Here is a 21,750-nt window from a genome sequence, read left to right as displayed (position 1 = left end):
AAGGGGGTTCTTGTGACTCCAGTGCCAGAGGTCCCGAAATAGCTGGTTGGGAGAGGTGTATGCTAGGGGGAGGGTTCTAATACTGATGTAATTGGTACTGACTGCGAGTCTTCGGAATGAAGGACCCTCTCCATTACCTGTACAGCAGGCGCACTCAAGGAGGGATGGGGAGCTTGGAACCAGGAGGGACAACCTCGGAACTGGGGTCACACCCTAAGCTGTCTGAACCGTGGACAGACGGTGCCAGCAAGAAAATAGCAGCTGAACTAGGTACCAAGGTATGGACAGTCCAAACACTGCTCCGAGAAAGCATCGGCGCCACCAAAGACTATGCAGCAAGGGTGGCCAGTGCCGACAGGGGAAACACTGCTGTCGGAGCCGAGACAGTATAGTTTCATAGTATAGTACTAGGCTATCTGCCCTGGGGCATTTGTAAGCCTAGCCATAGTGATGTGGCTTTTGCCACCCCATGAAATGGTACAAAAAATGTACAGAATAAATTTAGAATACTGTGCCTCTGTCTAGTAGTGACACAATGAAGGTCCCCTTATATAATAGAATTAGTTTACTGTGCCCCTGTCTAGCAGTGACACAGATGTGACCCCTGGGGTAAACTTATGATCTCCCATCAAGATTTCTCTTGAAGAGAGTTAGTGAGGGGCTCTGCCTAATACGAACTGGGATCTTGTTCCAAAGCATGGGAAGCCTCTGGGTTATGAATCTATCCCTCCAGCATGTCCTATTCATACTTGTGCCAAGGTTTAAGTCTTTAGCTCTCGTGGTCCTGATGGATTTGGATTTTTTGAGGTGGAGCATGTCCATCAGATCCTGATTGGACAAGGTCTTGTACGTCAGGCAGAGATCACTTCTGAGCAGGCGGTATGCTACTGAATAGAGCTGAAGTTTCTTTAGTCTGGCAGAATAAGACATATGTTGGAGACCCTTGATCCTCTTGGTGAGGTACTTTTGTGGTCTCTCCAGCTGTTGCAAATGCCGGGTGAGGTACATACCAAATGGGGCATTGTACTCAATCATGGGTCTGATGAGGGAGGAATATAGGGGTACAATGACATCCTTGGATTTGGATGTGAATCCCTTCATGATGAGGTGTGCAAGGCAGAATGTTTTTCTAACCACTTTGGCAACGTGGGTGTCAAATGAGAGGTCGCGGTCGACTTGGGTCCCTAGGTCTCTAATTACTTTTTCCATACTCAGTGGGTTGCTGTCTATGTGATCATTTGTGGGTACTTCGTTTTTCCCAAAAGGGATGACTATACATTTTTTGGCATTTAGCTTAAGGCCGTGACTCCGGCACCAGTTGTCCGTTTCTGTGAGGCCTTTTTGTAGGATGTGTGCGTCGGCTGGTGTATCGACTATGGCACCTAGTTTGCAGTCATCTGCGAACTTTGTCAGCCATAGCCCTCCCAGGTTTGCTTTAACATCTGAGAAATAAATGCCGAACAAGAGGGGTCCCAGGACAGATCCCTGTGAGACACCACTTGTGACTGGCTTTGAGTCTGACATTGCTCCAGCGATTTTAACTTTATGGGTTCTGTCCTTTAGCCAGTTTGCAACCCATCTAGTGACATAAGGGTTTACTTTTAAGCTGTTGAGTTTATCTATGATGCCTGAGTGGGGTATTGTGTCGAAGGCCTTAGCCAAGTCCAGGTATGCTGTATGGACTGCTTTGCCCTCATCAATGGCTCTAGTGACTGTTTCGAAAAAGTCAACCAGGTTTAAAAGGCAGGATCTGCCCTTTACAAAGCCGAACTGGGTGGGGTCAAGTGTCTGTAGGTCCCCTATGTCTCTGTTTATGAGTTCCATAATGATTCTTTCCATAGCTTTGCAGACCAGGCTGGTTAAGCTTATGGGGCGGTAGTTTCCAGGGTCTGTAGAGGCACCCCCCTTGTGGAGTGGGACCACTGTTGCTGTACGCCAGTGTTCAGGTACATATACCGAAGTAACGCTAAGGTTAAATAGCATTTTTGTGTGTGGGTTTAGCTCCTCTTGGAGTTCACGTAACACGCAACCCGGGATACCGTCAGGTCCCATTGATGCTGTGTTTTTTGCTTTGTTTAGGGCGGTTCTCACTTGGACATCTGAGATGACAGGGAGATTACATTCAGCTGGGATAAGTATTTCTTCTTTTGGGGGTGAAGGAGGGGAGAAATTTGCACTGAACCTGTCAGCCAGAATGTTGGCAATATCTGTAGGTTCAGTGTATTTTTTGTTGTTTTGAACCAACTCTGAGCATATCTGAGGGTTTCCGCCCAGGTTTCTAACATAGCTGAAGAAGGCTTTGTGGTTATCTTTAGTGTCCTTAGCGATTTTTCTCTCAAAGTTGGCCTTGGATGTTTTTATGAGAGAACGTAGTTTTCTGCTAATGTTGATCAGAGATGTCTTCCCTTCATGGGATTTTGATCTGACGTGCAGTAGCTTCCTTCTTTTGTTATACAATTTGTTTATGGCTGAGGTCCACCAGGCAGGACGCTTACCTTTGGTGGAGAGGGACTTGGATTTGTTTGGGATTGCATGATCCATGCATTCTTGGGAGATGTCCATAGAAAACATTTGTGAAGGATTCGGCATTGTGGGATGTGGTATCCACTGGCACAGTGGGCTTAAAGGATACCATCTCAGTCTTAAGAAGAGTGAAGTCTGCTTTTGAGAAGTTTTTCACTGTGGTCTTTTGTGCTGGGGTGGAGGTGGGATATGTATATCCAGGGTGATTAGTTTGTGGTCAGATCTCACTAGTGAGGGGTATACTTCCGGTGTGGAGCATTCTGTCCCCATGTTTGTGGTGTGGAGCATTTTGTCCCCATGTTTGTGATGATCAGGTCTAGTATATTATGTACCGGTGGACATCGGTACAGAGATCAGGGTGGATGCTGGAGGAGGATAATAGGGGAAGATGTGGTAAAAGATTCCGAGCCAGGAGGGACGGAAGGTCTAGTTGGAATGGGCAGTCCCCTAGCTGCCAGAAGCTGGTCCACAACCCATACTAGTTCTAGTTCAGAAAAACTAAAGGAGGCTGCTGAAGGGAATCAGGTCTTTCTAGAAAAGGGCTAAACCTCCGCCCCAAAAAAGGGTCGCAAGTTGGAGAATATCTTGTTCTTGGCAGGTATTCAAATTTTGGAACTGATGGAGCTGAAGAAACTGTCGGCACCATGGCTGGGGGTGGTGCCGAAGCATGTACAGTCATCGGAGCTGATGTGGGATCCAAGGACGGCACCAAAGTCAGTCAGTGGTGCGGAGGTTGGAACTGAAATAGGAGTGAATATCATGGTCAGCACTGAGGGAGAGGACACAAAGCCTGATGCCGAAGAAGTCTGCGCCAACTGCACCGGTGAAGCATAGAGCCGACTCAGTTCCATAACTGACGGAGATGCAGGAACCAAGCGACTCTTTTTCCTTACGTTTTTGGGTCTTTGGAGAGAGTGAGTCCTCCAACCCAGATACAGCCTCCAAAAAAGGTGTTGAGTAAACCTTAAAAGTTTATTTTTACGTTCTGCTAGTGTTGGATTACTAAAACTAGCACAAATGTCAAGAGTAAGCTTTCATATGATCCACACCCAAACAGTAGACACAACGAACATGTGTATCTGAGTTAGGCATCTTATGCCCACACTTGTCACACTGTTTAAATCTCAACTTAGCTTTGCCTGACATAGTAAGGCAACAAGGCTATCCTAAGAAAAATTAAAGGAGAAAATACCAGTGATGCTATTTTTAAAAAAATACCTCTAGTAAAAAGGAAAGGCCTGTCAAAGACAGGAGAGAGGGACAGTACCAATAAAGGTAAAAAATTAAATTACCAAGGAAAAGGGTAGGAAATAGGTTTAGGAACAGTGAGAAAAGGCTAGCACGTCTGACACCAACACTCCTGTTTAATTGTGGCCAAATGCTCTGCAGCTGTTTGGGGATGGAGATAAACTAGTATTGGCATTCATTTACACCAAAAAACCTAAGTTTTCTTCACTTGTGGCAGTAATCAGACATCCCTCCACTATTTTCTTGTAATTTCCTTCCCTGATCTAATAATCCAGCCATGCCAGAGGTTGATTGCCTGTCCTCTATAGTTTTAGTTTCTATCAGCCCTTTATATGCTTTTGAAATTATTTTTTTCCCTAAAAGCACCGTTTTCCGGCCTCCATCAGCATTTGTAACAAACCATGCATCTCTCTTCCTGTTACTCCAAATTCAAGCCTTGCTTGTTCCCAACCTATAAATTATCCTATTATTTGTTCTCAATATTTTGTCTCAGCCTTCAAGAGCTTCCACCTCTTCACTGCTGTTTCTTCATCTGTTCTTTGCTCCTTTTTATGTCTACTCTTACTGGAACCAGTTGGATAATTCCTATCACTTTCTTTCTCCATAGATTATTTAATTTACATTCTTTCCTGCATATCTCCCCACAACCCTCTATTCCCTCATCCCTTATGAACTACAGTCATAAACTCAATCTTCTTATTTTTTCCCTTCCTCCCTTTTAACAGATAAATTAGCCTCGTGTTGCATGGTAGTAGACCTTCAAATCTGACATTCTCCTGTTTCTCTGTTCAAGCATCAAAATTAGGTTTTCCCCAGCTTCTCAGAGGAGTGTTTATTAAATATAGGAATGTTTGTGGAGATCTTACTTTGGAGGAACAGAAATCACCCAAAATAATGGAATGCTTGCTATAACAAATAATTTAGAATACTGGACGTTTATGTGGTTATCATGGGACACAGAAGACATTACCTAACAAGGTATCAATAATTCATCCTATCTTAAGTAATCTGTGGTTCATCAGCTAAATCTGAGGATCTCTTTAGGGATCTGCCTGAATGTAATATGTTCCTTGACAAATATGGAGACTCCACCACAGCTGCCATCAGGTCTGAAAATATGAAAAGCACAAAACCCAGATATACAAGGAATACTCTCTTTAAATTTAAACAAAGTCTCAGTAACTACACAGATAAGTGCAATGTATTCTTAAATGTCTGGCACCAAGGAGAACCACCTTAATGTGATCAGATTTCACGTTACCCACAGCTTATCTAAACAATCTGTATTAGTTTGTCAATGACTGTGCAGGTGAAAAGAAGAAATCAAAACTGAACATGGAAGGAGTGAAGAACATCACTGTAATAAAAAGATGGGAAAGACAAGATAACATGGCTCAGACTGTGGATGTAGAAAGGCAGCTGGATGAGAATCGTACGTTTGCAAATGTAATATGCAATAACAGAAAGAATAACGGTGACGAAGATCATTCCTTTGGAACAACTGACAGAGCAGATATTACTGAATTCGCGGTTGAAGATTCTTCAGAGCTGGTCAGAAGAGATATTCTTGTAGTTGGAGGTTTATTTATTAGAGAAACTGATGCTTACATTTGCAAGGAAGATAATGATTATCAAATATTATTCTTGCCAGGAGCAGAAATATAAGATGGGAGACCAGCCTTGGAACGCCTTAAAGTAAGAAGTATGAATCTGTTTTTATTCATGTTAGTACAAATGAACTCATCAGAAAAGGACTCTCTGACTGTTAGCAGGGAACTTACAGTATTCTTAGACAGCATAGCTTGTCCGACATATTTTTCACAATCAAATACAGAAATGAGAGTCAGATCATCATCAGTTAAAAGACTTTGGGGTAACACCTACTTGAAAAAAATGTCCTATTTTAAAAAGTAATAATGTGTAGAGCAGCCAAGCCTAATTTTTGGCACACGTGTCCAGACGGGAAAGCTTGCACTCTTCAAGGTAAGGGAAGACAGCAGATATTTTGCAATATTTGACAAATCCAAGCCAGGATTTTTGTCAGGTTGAAAACAGTTCACAGACAGCAACATTTGATGCACACCTAATGGTTAACACTAGGAAAATTAATAATAAAGTTTGCTACTTTCCCCACAACATTGATGTTCTTATTGCTTAAGAAACATGGTTAAAGAACAATGACTGGAGACGAGTTCAATCACGTTATAAAATGTTTTTACTGCATCAGACATTCTTCAGGCGGAGGTGTTATAGGAATTAAAAATATTTAAGAGACCTCTGATTACTACATGTTCAGGGATAACACTAATACTACACATTGTGCGACTGTGCCAAACACACAAAAAAAGATAGACCACCAAAATTTACCAGAAAGACTGGAATAACATTGCTTCAACAACATCAAAAAGGGAACTATTCACAACATTATGTTCAGGAACAGTTGCTTCAGACTGCATATAAACACTACCAGGGAATGGAATATATTAGACATTGTTTGTATTCCTAAAGATATTACTGTTATTTATGTCAAGTTTTGCAACTGAACAGTGAATACAGGGTTATAATTGATAATTTGTTGCTAGATAATTCTGTTAAACTGAAACTTAAACCAATACACAGAAAAGTAACAGAATATATGGAAGATTAATTTCAGATTATATGGAAGCAACACAGTCACTATGCAAGACTTAACTGGAGTGATGAATTCAGTGGAAAAACTGCAGGAGAATGTGGAAAGTTTTGAAAGACAAATTGCTCGAATGTGGAAGACGCTCGAATGCAAAAGAATAAAAAAATATTTATATATTTAATGCCAGATCTAGGCACAAAAAGTCAGGAGGATATATTTCCATATGAACAAGATACTTGATTAAGGGGAGACAAATATAGGAAATGGAAAAGAGGTCGAAATGCAATTCTGAAAACTGAAATAAGCAAGCTCGACAAACAAATTAAGCATAGTGTGATCAAGAAAAATTTCAAGAAAATGTATATAAAGATACTGAGCGTAATAGAAAACCATTTTATAGACACAAAAATGTGACAGGATAAACTGTGTAAATTTATTCACAGACAATAGATTATACATCTATTTACAAAATCTTATACAAAATACACTGGTTCCACAAAAGGGGTGATAAACTGTCCTAGTAACAGTGCAGGATACTGACAGCAAATTAGATTACACTGAAAAAGAACTATGCAGATTGAATCCAAAACAAAGCACAGGGAGGAGACGGAATTAATAACAATGACCTGAGAACACTTCAGCAAGAACTTAAAAGTACCATTACATCTATTATTTACTAGGTTGTGTAAACATGGGGGAGATTCCTCATGATTGAAGACATGCGCTTAAAGGAAAGGGCAGTAGAACAAACCCAGAGTCATCCAGACCATTCAGTCTACTTTCATGTTGTGGGAAATAATAGAGAAGGTACTGGATAATTTGTCAAAACTGGAAAGGTTGGGTTTTGAAACCATATATCAGCAAGTATATTTTGAAAATACATCTATTACCACCTGCAACATGATGTTCTATAACAACATAACAAATGAATGAAAAATTGTGCTGTAATGTAATTTATATAGATTTAACTTCAGCATTTGACAGGATCATACATAAAACACCATCAATAAATTACAAAAACTAGGTACTGATTTACCCTTGATGAGATGAACAGCTGGATGATTTATAAACAGGACATGACAAGTATCATACAGAACTGAACAGGTGAAATTCACGGTTACAGTCAGGGTGTCCCACAGGGCTCTGTGCTAAGCCCATCTTTGATCAATTAGATACTGTATCTTTCAGATCTATCTTTTTTTGTTGGAGGTGCTAATCAGATTACTTGAAACTGGGTGAAGTGATTACATGTGTTACAGATGGGGCATGTATGCAAAAGAACTTGACCAACTGACCATTTGGGCACAAAAGAATAATATGCTGATATATACACAACAACTAAGCATATAAGATTTGGGAGACAGAAACTGAAAGGTGAATATTTAATACAGCACACAGTAATTTCAACTGTAGATTCATTTAAGAACGTGGCTGGGTATACATGGGTAGATAACAGATTTTGAGTTTTTCCAATCATAACCACCAATTGGTTAATGATAGTTATACAACTATATGTTGTATAAAAAGACGTATAATAAAGTAGAAAATTAGAAATGAAAAAGTCATTGCTTTAGTTAATTAGACCCAGACTTGAGTATGGAATAACAATATGGAAACATTATAAGAAAACAATAAAATGGAAATAGTACAGTAGAAATACAAAAAAGGACAGCCATGGAAGTTATGAAAAAAAATTCTGCACTTGTACAGTGTCTCATACAGGTATTTAAACAGAAGACCTCATTCCGGTATATAGGGTATTTATAGACAACTACCTCTGGGAACGTTTGGGGTCATCAAAAGTGGTAGAGAATCAGACAACTTGTATAGAAGATCCGACTGGAAAGGTAAGTCAGCAAGGAAAGGAGAGTAGTAGTGCTGAAATTGAATTCATCCACAAGTCTTGGCAAGTACCTTCACGAGGTAGACCCTGTTTTTCACAAAACCTCACCAAGACCATTTCCAAAATATAGAATGTATTTACAGCATATATCATGGACAGAAGTAGGTCACAAATTAGGATAGCTGGGTGCACAAGACCCAGGATAAAAAAGTGCTCTGTGCCAGGACTGGAAAAACTGGCAGTATAGAGTCCTCAAAATATGGAAACATTCCTACAACAGGCCCAGGGGGAGGATAGCCCCCCCCCCCCCCGTTGCAGAAGGAAGTAGCAGTCCACAAAAAAAATCACAAAAACTGATAGAGTGGACTACTGAGGATAAAGAAATGTTGTTACTATTATGCAAAAAGCCCAGAATTTTCAGACAAGATATAAGAGAGAAAGAAAAATACTAAGAAAAACAGTCAGAAGCTTTGAATAAAAATTTGCGTTCAATAATGCAATGATTTTGTAAAAACAGTATACAGACCAAGAAATTTTATTTTATTTATCTTACATTTGTTTACCAGGAAAGTCCAACTGAGCAGAGCCAATTTTCAGTAGAGGCCCAGGGAGAAAAGCCCCATACATCAAAAGTAAATTACAATCATTACAATTAGATCAACAACAAAAGGTTCTAGACACTTCCACAATAACAAAACAAGTTAAAATGAACAAGTATATTCAGCTAACTAAGGTACTAAAATAAGAAATACAGGCAAAAGGCACCAGATATGGAAAAATTCACAATAAAAAAAAAACTTCACAAAGGGGGGGGGGGGGGGAGTTTAGAAAAAAAGATTTAGTAAAGTAGAAGTTAAAAAATTATGGAAGATTTGGTGTAGGTCTAACATAGGTTACATCACAGCATGATGGAATGAATCAGGAAGATCAGGAGACATCTGAAGAAGAAATATGGACATGGGAAAGAAAGATCTGAAACAGCCAACACCAAAGATATTTGAAGAGAAATACAGGCAAAGGAATCTGGACATGGAAAACGCTACAATACAAAAAAAGAAAAAAAGACGAAAATTTCTAGGCATGGAGAAGTTAAGAACAAGTGCAACGATTTGAAAAAACCCTTGGACCCTAAACGCCTATAACAAATGCACTTCTAACCTGCCTCAAAACAGTTACAACTACTAAAATTAGCTTGGATTGCACTCCTCCCTCAAAAACCAAAGTTGGGGCATTTAAATAGCAAAAAATGGTGCAGTTATTTATGTGAATTACTGGATACATGCTTAGAGAGTTTTAAAACACTAATAATAACAAGAACAACCAGTCGAACATGGCAGAGTAAAATCATGAAGGAAACACACGAATAAGAGGCAAGTGCTTTTATGCCCTCATACTAGGTGCTTCATCAGATGTAGAAACAAGTATTTAAATACAGAGGTATCTAATTGGAGCACACAACCTAAACAAAGGTTTTAAATGGAGTGTTTCATTAATTCCAATACCACTGTCAGCTTGTAGTTAAATAATCCATTTAAATTTCAAGCCACTCCATTTTTGTTCTAATGTTTATTAGGGGTTGGGAGGGTGGCTTAATGGTCTCACAAAGGATAATTGGCTAGGCTTAAAACGGCTCGCAAGGGCAGTTAGCTTAGTATTAAACTATGAACCTATATGTTTTATTAAATCTTGATTTTACTCTGTCATGTTTGACTGTTTTTTCTTGTTATATTAGAGTTTGTGTCATGTTTAACTTGTCTTTATCCACGTCTGGCTTTTTGCAATTTGTACAACACCTTTAAGAGGTTGTGGGATCAGAATCAACAAAACACCAATTAAAATAACAATGATAAAAACACCTAAAACAGATAACATGAAATGAAAACAGATAGTCAAAATGAAAGTTAACAATGGTGCGAAAATTCTTCATTCACTTAAGCCCTGCTGTTGAATAGCCTGGTACTAGCTCAAACCAGCCGCAGCCATTTTATCAACTCTCTGACGATAGTTGTCCTTAATTACCCACCATTTGGAAACCTGTTACTTCACTAAACTGCTGAAGAACAAGACAAATTCTCATCTCAGCCTGTTTGCTGACAAGAATTCAAAGATCTGGCTGTCTGCAGTACACTAACCAAAAGAACTTTTCTTAGCAGTAAAGCGGATAAGTTATATTAGTGGCAGATATCAAGTCCACTAACCTTATTTCAAAAGAATGAGTTGTACAAAAGTAGTAATTCAGCCTGAGAAGATTCACAAGAAGCCGTGTTTCCAGATCAATTCAAAAAGAAAGTAATAATTTTCCGGCTTTAGCACTAAAACCAAGAATGGCAATTTACAGGAAGAGACTTTCAGAACAATTTAAGTATAGAATTTTAATGGCCCAACTATAGTGCATTAAGCTAACAGGAAGCTGCTGCTTCGTTCCTAGAAATTTTCACCAATACCCCTGGATGGTTGAGCCTATTTCAGCCACTCACTCTCACTCCTCTTGTTGGCTCATCTGACGCCTGGATATGGTAGGTAAAGCTACAACCAACAAAGACAGATGGGATCTAGGTTCATCAGAAAGACAAAGCATACAGGAGTGTTATCATTCTTTTAAAACAAAACTCTTTACAATATTATTTAAAATTTTGTTAATCTTGACATCACTTCTAACCTGTAAATATTATGGCAAGACAAACTACTCCATTTAAGGGTACAGAGAACACATCCCAAAATGACACTAGTATTTAATGCACTGAATGGAGAAGTGCTTCTAGAACATAATACTACACTGACCTGATTATACTGGTATCTTCCTGCAAATCATTGGTGCATAAAACCAAAGTCTTTTTTTTTTTTGTTATACCTACAGCTAATCTGCTAATCCAGGCAAATGCAATGTCTTTTATATCTGCCAATAACAAAGCAATAAACTACACAGCCTTTACAATCCTCTTATAGTGTAAAAAATGTACTGCATCCAGTCTATGTAGTGGGTCTTGCAAAACATATGGCCGTTGACTACCATACAACTATACAAAGTCACCATGACATCAGGCACACATCTTGGTGAGGGTTAAGTACAGATACACAATGAACCGGAAAGAAAAATCAGTACCTATCATGATGGTAGCTTACATCCGCCATTCATATCAGTAAACATGTAAGAGGTCTTTGTTGTGAAAAATGTCTAACACAAGCGATTTAGCAGCTGAGCACAGAAAAAGTCAGTGCCTGATTCTACATCAAGTAATGGGCTGGCCCACTAAGGAAAGAAAGAAAGAAAGAAAGAAAGAAAGAAAGAAAGAAAGAAAGACCAAAAACAAAGGGAGACACAATTCACACTGTCACATTGTCACATTCACATTGACACTGTCTGCCCGTTTATATGCTTCTCAACTTAAAATGCCATCAACATTAAGTCCTTTCCAAACAACACCCATATCTGTTTTTCAAAACAGACTGGAATTAAAAACGCAACCAACAGATGTACCATCTCAAAATACTAATAAAATTGCCTAACCATTCTGGAATATGGGGGTGAGCCTGAATCAGCAAGTATGCATCAGCTGAAAAGTGTATACTAGTATACAAAGCAAAATTAATAAATGGTCTACGTTTACAAACCAAAAAAATCTCCAGAATGTCCACTGCATATTTCTAGCATAATCATTTAAAGTTAAATTCTCATCGAATCCATCACTTAGTAGGACAGTGAATTACAGAACATTAAATCAGGATGATAAAAATCACCAAATTGCAAATAGAAAAAAATAAGCTTAGAGAGATTAAAAAGATTGCTTCACCCCCATAATACGAACAGGAAAAGCTTTAGTAATTATATTCACGTAATTTTAAAAATTAAAATAATTTACTGCATATTTTGTTCAGTCACCCTTGTGATATCGGTGAACTGGCGAACCAACCTTAAAAAATACGAAGGTCAAGAAGCCAAAACCAAGAATATATCTCACCAATAGAATATCTACAAAATGAGTGATGTCCCACCTTTATACAATGTTTGTTCATTTTGAATGGGCAAAAGAAACAGAAAAATGCAAGGCCACCAAGTTTTGCAATCAATCCGAATAACATCAAAGATGGCATCACTTTCTGCTGATCCCCCAAAAAGTACTCTGTCCTCCAATGCTGACAAAATTAAAAGACTGCAGGTTCTAACATAACACCATGTGCCTGGAATCGTGTTCCGTTAAAGACAGAGACATGAAATGAGTATGCTTGAGTTTAATTACAAACAAGACTATGTACTTCAGAAGTGCCCAACAGTCAGCCATTCTGAAAACAATCAAAACAAATCCTGGAAATAAAAGGTGTACACATTTCAAAACTCTCACACATATCTCATCCAATCATTAGTATAAATGAACTCAATTTTCAATTCTAAATGATTTTGTTTCTCAAATTGCTACATCTTGCTTCCCTCTCTTTCCTGCTACATCTTGCTTCCCTCTCTTTCCCAAGGTCCCCTCTCAGTCTCTATACCTTAACACAATCAGACCTACTCCAGTAATGGCATAATGGTAGTCAAACCTGCACATACAAGATAGATCACTTCTAGTAAGTATTACTGCTACATAGCACACACAATTCTGGAACAGAATAATGACCATCACAGTAAATGTTATGCAGCACTGTGAAACTGAAAATGTAATGCATGCTGTCAATGCACCAAACACACACCCACACTTCCAAAAGTGGCTTGCTATCTTCTTTAGTCAAGTAACACAATAAGTACAACAGCCATTACTTGGCCACTGTACAGCACCTTGTCTGCCCAAAATTTCAGTAGCTCATCATCCATTGAAATGGGCGAGGAGAATCACATCATAGGCTTACAGAACTATATTTTTCAGGAGTGCTTACGTGCACGGGGTGAAAAAGACAAAGACAGTATGCAGTATACAAGAGGCTGGAATCCTTACACATCAGTGGCACTGTAGGCAAATATCACTAAACAAATGCAGCATCAGGTTGCAATAGCAAAAAGGTTATACAGCCTGCTATACACAGCAGCCAAGACTGCTTCATGAAGGTTGGTACACTGCATTATGGGTGCAGACTGACATGCTGCAAGTGTGTATCCAGACACTGCAGGCACATGACTTCACTTTTATTTATGGGGGTACTTTTATTTATGGGGGTGCATGTGTCTCAACACTGCTCTTTCAAATATAAACAGCAAGCAGTAAACCACTGCACCAATGCTGGTGCAAAAGAGTGGTCCATGCAGTACATAAAGAAATCGACCTGGTATGCTGTCACTATTATTGCACTGTATGCAGTATTTGCATCTTACTATAGACTTGTTCTAAACTAAACTTATGGTCATACTACATTCCGAAGTCCTAAAGGCCTATCACTGTGAGCAGAATTGCATAAACCTGCTGAATGTACAGAATGTAATGTACCAACAATAGGTTACTGTAGTAATGTTTTACATTTTATGTTTTAGCCTAGTCTGAAGCTATATATAACCAATTCAAATGCCTGGCCACTGTGCGACTGTCTCTGTGAAGCTGCACATTTTTGATGGTTGCTTAGTGATCTGGGCAGTATTATACTGACAGTACAAGATATGTTGCCCTCCTCTGTCCTGAATGCTGGCAGGCAGCTGAAGCAGTACGGCAGCACTGTGTAATATTCAGTACGCCTGTGTAAGATAGGTTAGTAATATTCAAGCATTCTGCCTGTGTAAGAAATAGCTAATGGCGCTTTTCAAGCACTCCTACACATCTGCATGAACAAGTAGTGTGGAACTAGAGTGGCTAGAACTGCTCAGCTTAATTCAATTCAATCAACTCCCAATGGCACACAAAATTTTGTACCACCCTGAGGATACCCCCTCACTTAAAATTATTATTAAGCCATATAGCAACCTAAGATCCCTACAGTCAGCCGATAAACTACTAATCCAAATCCACAAGGCATAATAACTCTGCTGGTGAATCCGTTTGCCAACTTCATTGGCAAAACCTGGAATTCTTGAAAAACTATATAACCCTACAATTCTCCAAAAGTCTCTTCAAAAAAAAAAACTCAGTATCTCAAAGTGAATTGGCTATGCCCATGTACCAACCCTGATTAAGTTATAAACTAAAAGTATATTCTGCAATTATTATAACTTGTAACTACAATCACCAAGCTCTGCTTCCAGTCTGATGTCTCTTACTTTTAAATTGTCTGTCCATGAGAATTGCGAGTCCCTACTAGGGAACACTACTAACCCATTGTATATAAATCAAATTGTTTGCTAACTTCTGTGTAATCTATTGTCTATGTGGAGTTTTCTCCCCGGGCCACTGCTGAAAATGGACATGTATCCAGTCGGACTATCCCAGTAAACAAATGTAAAATAAATAAATAATAAATTAAGTATTACAGGCGTATTCATTGTGCTATATAAACACAATTCATATCCAGCCAGGGTGCACGTTTATGCATTGTGTTTGAGCTTTTTTCCGGTTCTTTTCCATTGTAATAGTTCTATACAAAAGCATTACAAGGTCTATAAATCACATCCCAATTAATTTAAGCCAACTGCTGGGGGGTGGGTCAATGACTTATCCTCAATTGGATCCGCTAGTTTTGTCTTGAATCATTATCCTTTTTGGACACTGTTTTGTGAGCAAAAACAATACAAGTTTATCCTCATCTGCAATACATATTTAACTACAGTGTACCCCAAGGAATATTTTGTATGAACATAATATGCAAAAAGTCAATTACATGTTTTTAAATAATATTTATTTTTAACTGAGTGAATAATCTAAAACTTGCCTGACCATTCTGATTTTTGATCTCAGAACAAACATTCAAAAAATTACATCAAAATACATTTGACACATTAACAAGGTAACAGTTTTATGCTTCGCTCCAATCATTGTAGAACACCCATCAGGCTATGAACAACTATAAATATAGACCATCTGTTATATTACATAAATAAAAACAGTGTTCACACATGGTGTCAATACTGTTCAAATTCTTCAAGCTGAATAGCTCTGAAGGGTGGGTGTGCTGGACAGCTCTCCAGGCCAGACTTTGCCAAGATTGTGGAAGAGGGAAATGTGGATCAACAATTCTATCCTGAATAATGCCAGCACACTAGGGAAGGGAAAAGACTTAGGAATCCCAGTTGCCAGCATACATGAAGATACTAGCTCTGCTGTGAAACTCTTCTACCAGACTAACAACAGTCTCAGGCAGGGGTGGCGGCAGGAAGGCATGAGCCATTGAACTTGACAGACCAAGTGCTGCAAGAGGCAACAAGAAAGAGGAGTTACAGCACCTTATTTCCAGCTCTCTCATTTGAGCAACAGTGTTAAGGATTTATTCACAAAATCAGCAAACCCTTATAGCTTCCGTCATGCAGAGGTAGACTACCTCACATGCACTTCAGGTACAGGAAGCATGTCAGCACATTAGAACCAAAAATTAGGAGCGATTCTACTCAACAAGAGATATCGAGTTTAAAAATAAACAACTAAATAATGGAAAAAGATGATATCAATATGATTAGGATGCAGATTATTAAACAGAAAAGAAAAAGGCAACAATATAGTACCAAACAACAACAACAATCTGGAATTTATAAAGCATTCTTGCATGACCTGAACAATGTTTTGCAAAAATAGTCACAGTAAAACAAAATATTAAAAAGTGTAGGCACTCTGCCGACACTGTGCAGATTATACATAACCACCCATGACTGACTCTGCTAAAACATGGGCTCTATGTTTGTAGACAAAGATGCACAGTGTCAACACACAGAACAGGCCTGCAAATGAGTGAAGGAATGAAAGGTAAATAAAAGAATACAACAGAAAAAAGAACTTAACCACCCATACATAGAAGAAAGAAAGCAGACTTAAGTGGCTACTGTAGAGGGAAAAAAAAATCTGCATTAAGACAGTATCAAACAGAAAACAACAATAAATTACTTTACTTCAACACTGGTGACCATACTTATAGTAACTGGGAAAACCCTACACTATTCATCAACAAACAGAGTGAACACAAAATGCCATCAAGTTTGGCACATGGGAACTAGGTTTAATTACCCATCTTAACAAACCTCAAGAAGGTACTGGTCCCCCCCCCCCCCAATTACAGTACACTGCACCCCCCCCCCCATTATAGTACACTGCAATGTCAGTATAGAACCAGAATGAAATTGTCTGGTATAGGAACAGAACCCAAAACCTTAACTTTTAGTACGAAAATTGTGTGCAAAACCTGCTAAGCTATGGACACTACTAGTGATGGTATACATAGCACTAGAATTTTTTGTCATATAAAAAAGTTAAAGAAAACATTTTATTACTAGGTCTGATGGCTGCAAAATCAGACTCACACAAAAGGCATTACCTTTCACTCTTTTCCAACAAGCAAAAACAGAGGTCTTCTAAAATTGAATTAGGATGCACTTAACTTACCAGCATTCAAAAATGCTTGGTACACAAAAAAATGTTACATGCTGTATGCCTTACCACTTCTTTTCTTTCATGTATTCCCCTGTTGCTGTATTAACATGCTTGGGTTCATAAACACACAAAACACACACACACACACACACACACACACACACACACACACACACACATCAATGGATGTTTTGTTCTGCAAAAAAAAAAAAAAAAAAATAAAGATTACAAAACACAACACTGAATGCCAGGACTAGTATGGAAATCACCAGGGCTAGTCAAAAGGAAACATTTCTGGCAGAGGGGAAAAAAACATTTAAATGCTGTAGCAATTTGAGTTCTACCGGTCCTGTCCATTTCTCTTTATTAAAGATCTTACCCTTAAAGTATATGTTTTAACAAAACTATTTTCAAAAAGTTGTTCCCCATACAAGTGCAGTCACTGCAGTAAATACTGAGCACCAAACATTATGTTTGACAAAAGTTTCATGAAGTATGGTTCCATAAAACAAGTAATGCAGTATTGAATGTTAAGATCTAAAATTACTGAAAGAGCCTTGAGAGCTTTGTCCATATCTGCCAGGCATATTACTTAGTCCAGTCCTTAGTACCTGACCTATACCCATACTAGGATTTCGGGGTCCTTGACTGAGACTAGTACTACCTCCATAATTTAAAAGAACGCCATAAGGTTTGGTAGTCTGTGAAGCAGAAACACTAAAAGAGTTGATATTTCTTCCTGGTGTATTGAATGAAAATTCAGGTGGTGGTCCACTTGTTTTGTCTGATGAAGACTGCAAGAGTTTGGACTCCTGTGTTCCCAAAACAGCTGGGACTGTGGGAATACTGCTGTGGTCTTGGAAATACAACACACTAGTCGAACCTGTTCCTGTTAAAGTTGGTCTTATCCAATCATCTTTAAAAATCTGAACTGTCAAAGTAGAAACAAGTGTTGACAAACGATTAGTCACATGAGCCAGTACCATCTGCTCACTGGCATCTCTTCGAATTCTAACATGCACAGAGCCAGCCAGACTACCAAATCCAAGTGACCAAAAATGCTCATTGCGAACTTCCAGAACCCCATCAAGTGTGGAAACTTCCCTAAGTAGTTTATCCAACTGACCAATCAGATGCGAAGGAGTCGTCTGAAGTAACACCTTCCCACTGCACCCACTCATGGGGTACATTGTGCCAAACGTCATGACAGAAATAGCAATTGCTGAAGCAGTGTCCACTGCAAAGTAGTTGTTGACTTCAATTAACATATAAGTAAGACACAGTGCAAGTGCCCCTGCCAAATCAAGCAAAACGAAAGGGTTCATCCGTGGAAGAAGTACACTGCTGAGTCCTGGAACAACTCCACACAAACTTCGACTAAGATCAGCCACATGCTCTTGAAGCCAGCTTGTACTTGCAGCTTCAGATACGTAAGAAAATGGTTTATTCTTCACTGATAGCAAAGTTAACAAGTTAAAAATCAAAGCCACAAAAGTGCCAACAAGCAGCCTTCCAGTATGTATTTCGGGTTGCTCCAGAAAACGTTCCACACTCTCCTTTAGAATGAAGAGAGCTCCAAGCTGTGCCATCACTGTAGAAGCAAAAACTGCTACTACTTCTAACCTTTCAAAGCCAAACGAATACACTGAGCTGTTCTTTTTCAGTGACACCCACGAGCTTATCAAACATGTTACTAAACTGAAAAAATTGAAAAATGTTAGGTATGTGTAGGCCATTAAAGCCATACTGTTTGTAGAACTACACCACATTAAAAGAAATGTTGTACAAACCAAGTTCAGCCCTGCAAACAACAAGATTTTCCAAGACCTTCTATCAGTAGCAACTAGTTGGAATTCACGACAAAACTTTCCAATCCACGACTTGGTTGACTTTCGAAAAGGATGGATAGTTCCCAAAACGTAAGAGTCAGGTTGCTGCCGTCTTCTGTGCACAGGCACATCTGCTGATCCCGTAATACTAAGGACATCTACAGCGATCATGTCAGGTTTATCCGGTGGAAAAGCTTTCCTCTCCGTCATCCCTGAGGGAACGACATCAGGCTTAGGTCCCAGGTTGTGCAAATAATAGTCATCATTTGAGTACTGTAAACCCGGAGACGTGGACAAAACCACTAGGGCAGCCATCTTCAAAGACGAAGAGACGCATTCAGTACGACTTCCGGCTTTACGTCCATAAAATATCCACGCGCGTGTTTACGTAATACGCAATGCCTAAGTAAGCTGACTACACTGTAAACAGGTGGATGTCATTAACCACTGCAAATGAAAATGTTTGGCGGTGTGGGGTAACAACAGTAAGGTATTTATGAAATGTAATGTTCCCCTCCAGAGTCTCCCACTACACTAAACCTGAACATTAGCCGTATAAGATATGAATAGGCTGCCAACAGGGTTGCCACTCAAATGTGTAACGTGGGACATTGTTTGTAAACGTGAGATTTTATAGAATAGGTACCAACCCACGGCCCCTGCAAAGGACAGAGCTTCACTTTTCTGCCAAAATAAAATTATTATTCTACAACTTGAGCAGCTTATGCTGTTTCGTATAATATTTAGTTGTTATGGTAAAGAAAATAATTTTATTACAGAACTGTTAAAACAGGAACGTTTTTGTCCTAAACTCTCAGGGCATTTGCCATTTTTATTTCCCGCAGGACACAGCTACCCAGATAGGGATTGTCCTGCGCAAAGAGAGACAGGTAGTGACCCTACATACCGATAGATGTTATGTGATCCTATCTCGCCTACATTCTGACTGATGGGTTCGGAGCCGATCCCTCGGCTCCGACTCGGCACGCTTATGCCAAAGAGCGAAGTCTCTAATTGGCTGAGCTTACTATATCCCAGGATGCACCACTACCAGTCCCCCAGATCTCGTTTGCCGCTAACCTGCGAAGACGTGGTCTCGAGCTGGCTGAGCTGAGTAGTTATTTTAACTAACTTTTTCTGTCAGTTTTTGCTGTTTTTCTCTCAAAAAAGCTGTTTTAACAGCTATTCTTTCATTGTTGTGTGATTGGTTGGATTTGTTGAAGATTTTTGTTGTGTGATTGGGTTGAGTTTGGCAGGCCCCCTTCATCAAGGGCCTTCCCGGTCAATCAACCCTACTATATCTTACATATAGTGAAAAGGCTTTAAATTTTTTGTAGCTGTTTGTTCTTACAGGGTTTTCAAAGTCCCCTGTTATTTGCGAGCGATAACTGTAAGCCTATACTTAGGGGTGTCACCAGTAATTGTATTTTTTCAGTCAGATTACTGAAATTCTCCCCATAATGTCTCAGAATCCTAGGCCTTCGGGCTTTAAAAAATGTGTAAAATGTAGTTTCAAAATGTCCATCACGGACGATCACTCGCTCTGTGTGTATTGCTTAGGTGCAAAACATTTACAGGAATCATGTAGCGTATGTCACGCTTTTTCCTCAAGGGTCCTCCAGGAGAGGAAAAATAAATTAATTCTTAAGGGGTTAATTAAACCTTCCTTTGAAGAAGCCTTGGCATCCTCTCCTTCTCCGGCCAAAAAGAAAAGGGCGTCGGTTCCGACCAGTCTGTCGGATCCGACCGCTAAGAGACATAGGCAGGCCTCTCCTTCGGCTCCAAGGACTTCGGAGCCGAGGTTGAAACGGTCTGCCTCGATGCCACCAGTATCGACTCCTCTGGCTTCGGAGCCGATGGCTGGGGCATCGAGAGGCGGGTCACCTTCGTCGGCTCCACTGGTCTCGGAGCCGACAAGGTCGCCGCTCAGACACTTCCTCCTCGGCGAAGTCCACCTCGGCACCGATGGAATCTGGTGTGTGTATTCCTCGGCGCCGATACTCATCGAGTCACCTCGGAGCCGGTCCCCTAGCCCTTTGGGGCCGTTGGAGAGGCCGTCTCAAACCCGTTCTGTTTCCTCTCGGTCTTGAGGATGTCAGATTCTGATATAGACAGGGTGCTCCAAAGACTGTTCCAGTCCCCAGTCTTCCAAAATTTGTTTCGGTTCCGACCCAGTTGGCTTCGAACCGATGACCCTGGCCCACCCATTGCCATTCCTCCTCCGACTGCCGGCTCCGGGAGCAGGTGCTGTTGGAGCCGGTGGAGATCTTAGGGTCGGCTCCGACCCTTACTCCAACCCGGCCTTCGGGTCCGAGTTTGGTACGCGGACTTCTTCGGCTGGACCCGGGGTGATGTTTGGGACCTATGCTTTCGGTTCCGAGCCTCCCCTCGGTGCTTGGCTGCGGGACTTCCGTCGGCTATCACGGCTCGGGACCGGACACTCCCAGGATTCTGGGGTCCGGCTTTCAGAGCCATGAGGAGTGCCTTGGCCAAGTCCTCTTGCCATCTCTCCGGCTTTACCAGCACCTTCCCTGGGCGTGGAGACTGGGTCTTTGGCAGTTCCCTGTCCGTAGCCAGCGGAGCCCGTGGCCTGAGGTTACCCCATTGGGGTTCCTCCTCCTGAGGGTTCTTCGAGTTGTCTTCGGAGGAACCCCAAGGAAGAGATCGTGCAAGAGGAAGCACGTGGACTCCCCGAGTCTATTACATCAGACACTGATCTGGATGATGCAGAGGGGTCCCAGTCGTCCTCGGATGATGTCTCATTTGCAGACATCTTAGAGATCCTCAAACAACGAGGCGGCTGGATATCCAAACCGCCCTCTGCTGACGAGTCAGTGCTCCTCAAGGCCTTTGGGGCTCAGCCCTCTGCCTCCTGGGTGTCTCCGCCCTTCGACGAGCTTCTGGATTTAGTTTGTCGGCGTGGGAACACCAGATACCGTGGAACCAGTCCTTCTCGTCCAAATAAATTTTTGTCTGCTCCCCGAGAAGGAGTTCCTCACTAAAGGCGTGGCTGTAGATGCCATGGTGGTGGCATCTGCTACACAACAGGACGTGGCAGAGGCTTCAACGTCCGTCCATCCTCCTAATAAGGAGTCTAGGAGTATGGACAGGTGCGGAAGCGCACCCTGACTTCAGCAGCCTTTACTTTAAGGTCTCTGAATTATTTGGCACATTTTACCAGGCTTCAGAGGGATCTGGTCAAGGAGTTGTCAGATTCCCTCTCGGTAACCTACCTGAGCAGCTAGCCCA

General features: G+C 40.5%; 1 protein-coding gene across 1 annotated transcript; it reads right to left on the bottom strand.

Moving 5' to 3' along the window:
* Positions 1-17,004: 17,004 nt before the first annotated feature.
* LOC122798657 (zinc transporter 6-like) lies at positions 17,005-18,863 on the bottom strand. The gene has a single exon (XM_044067743.1). The coding sequence runs from the start codon at positions 18,814-18,816 to the stop codon at positions 17,203-17,205; it is 1,614 nt and encodes a 537-aa protein (XP_043923678.1). The 5' UTR covers positions 18,817-18,863; the 3' UTR covers positions 17,005-17,202.
* Between the last annotated feature and the right edge of the window lie 2,887 nt (positions 18,864-21,750).

The sequence above is a fragment of the Protopterus annectens genome, chromosome 3.part1, assembly GCF_019279795.1.
Source record: "Protopterus annectens isolate FY-2018-M chromosome 3.part1, PAN1.0, whole genome shotgun sequence".
Classification (NCBI taxonomy): Eukaryota; Metazoa; Chordata; order Ceratodontiformes; family Protopteridae; genus Protopterus; species Protopterus annectens.
Note: the sequence above shows the minus strand (reverse complement) of the source record. Positions and strands in the feature narration are given on the sequence as shown.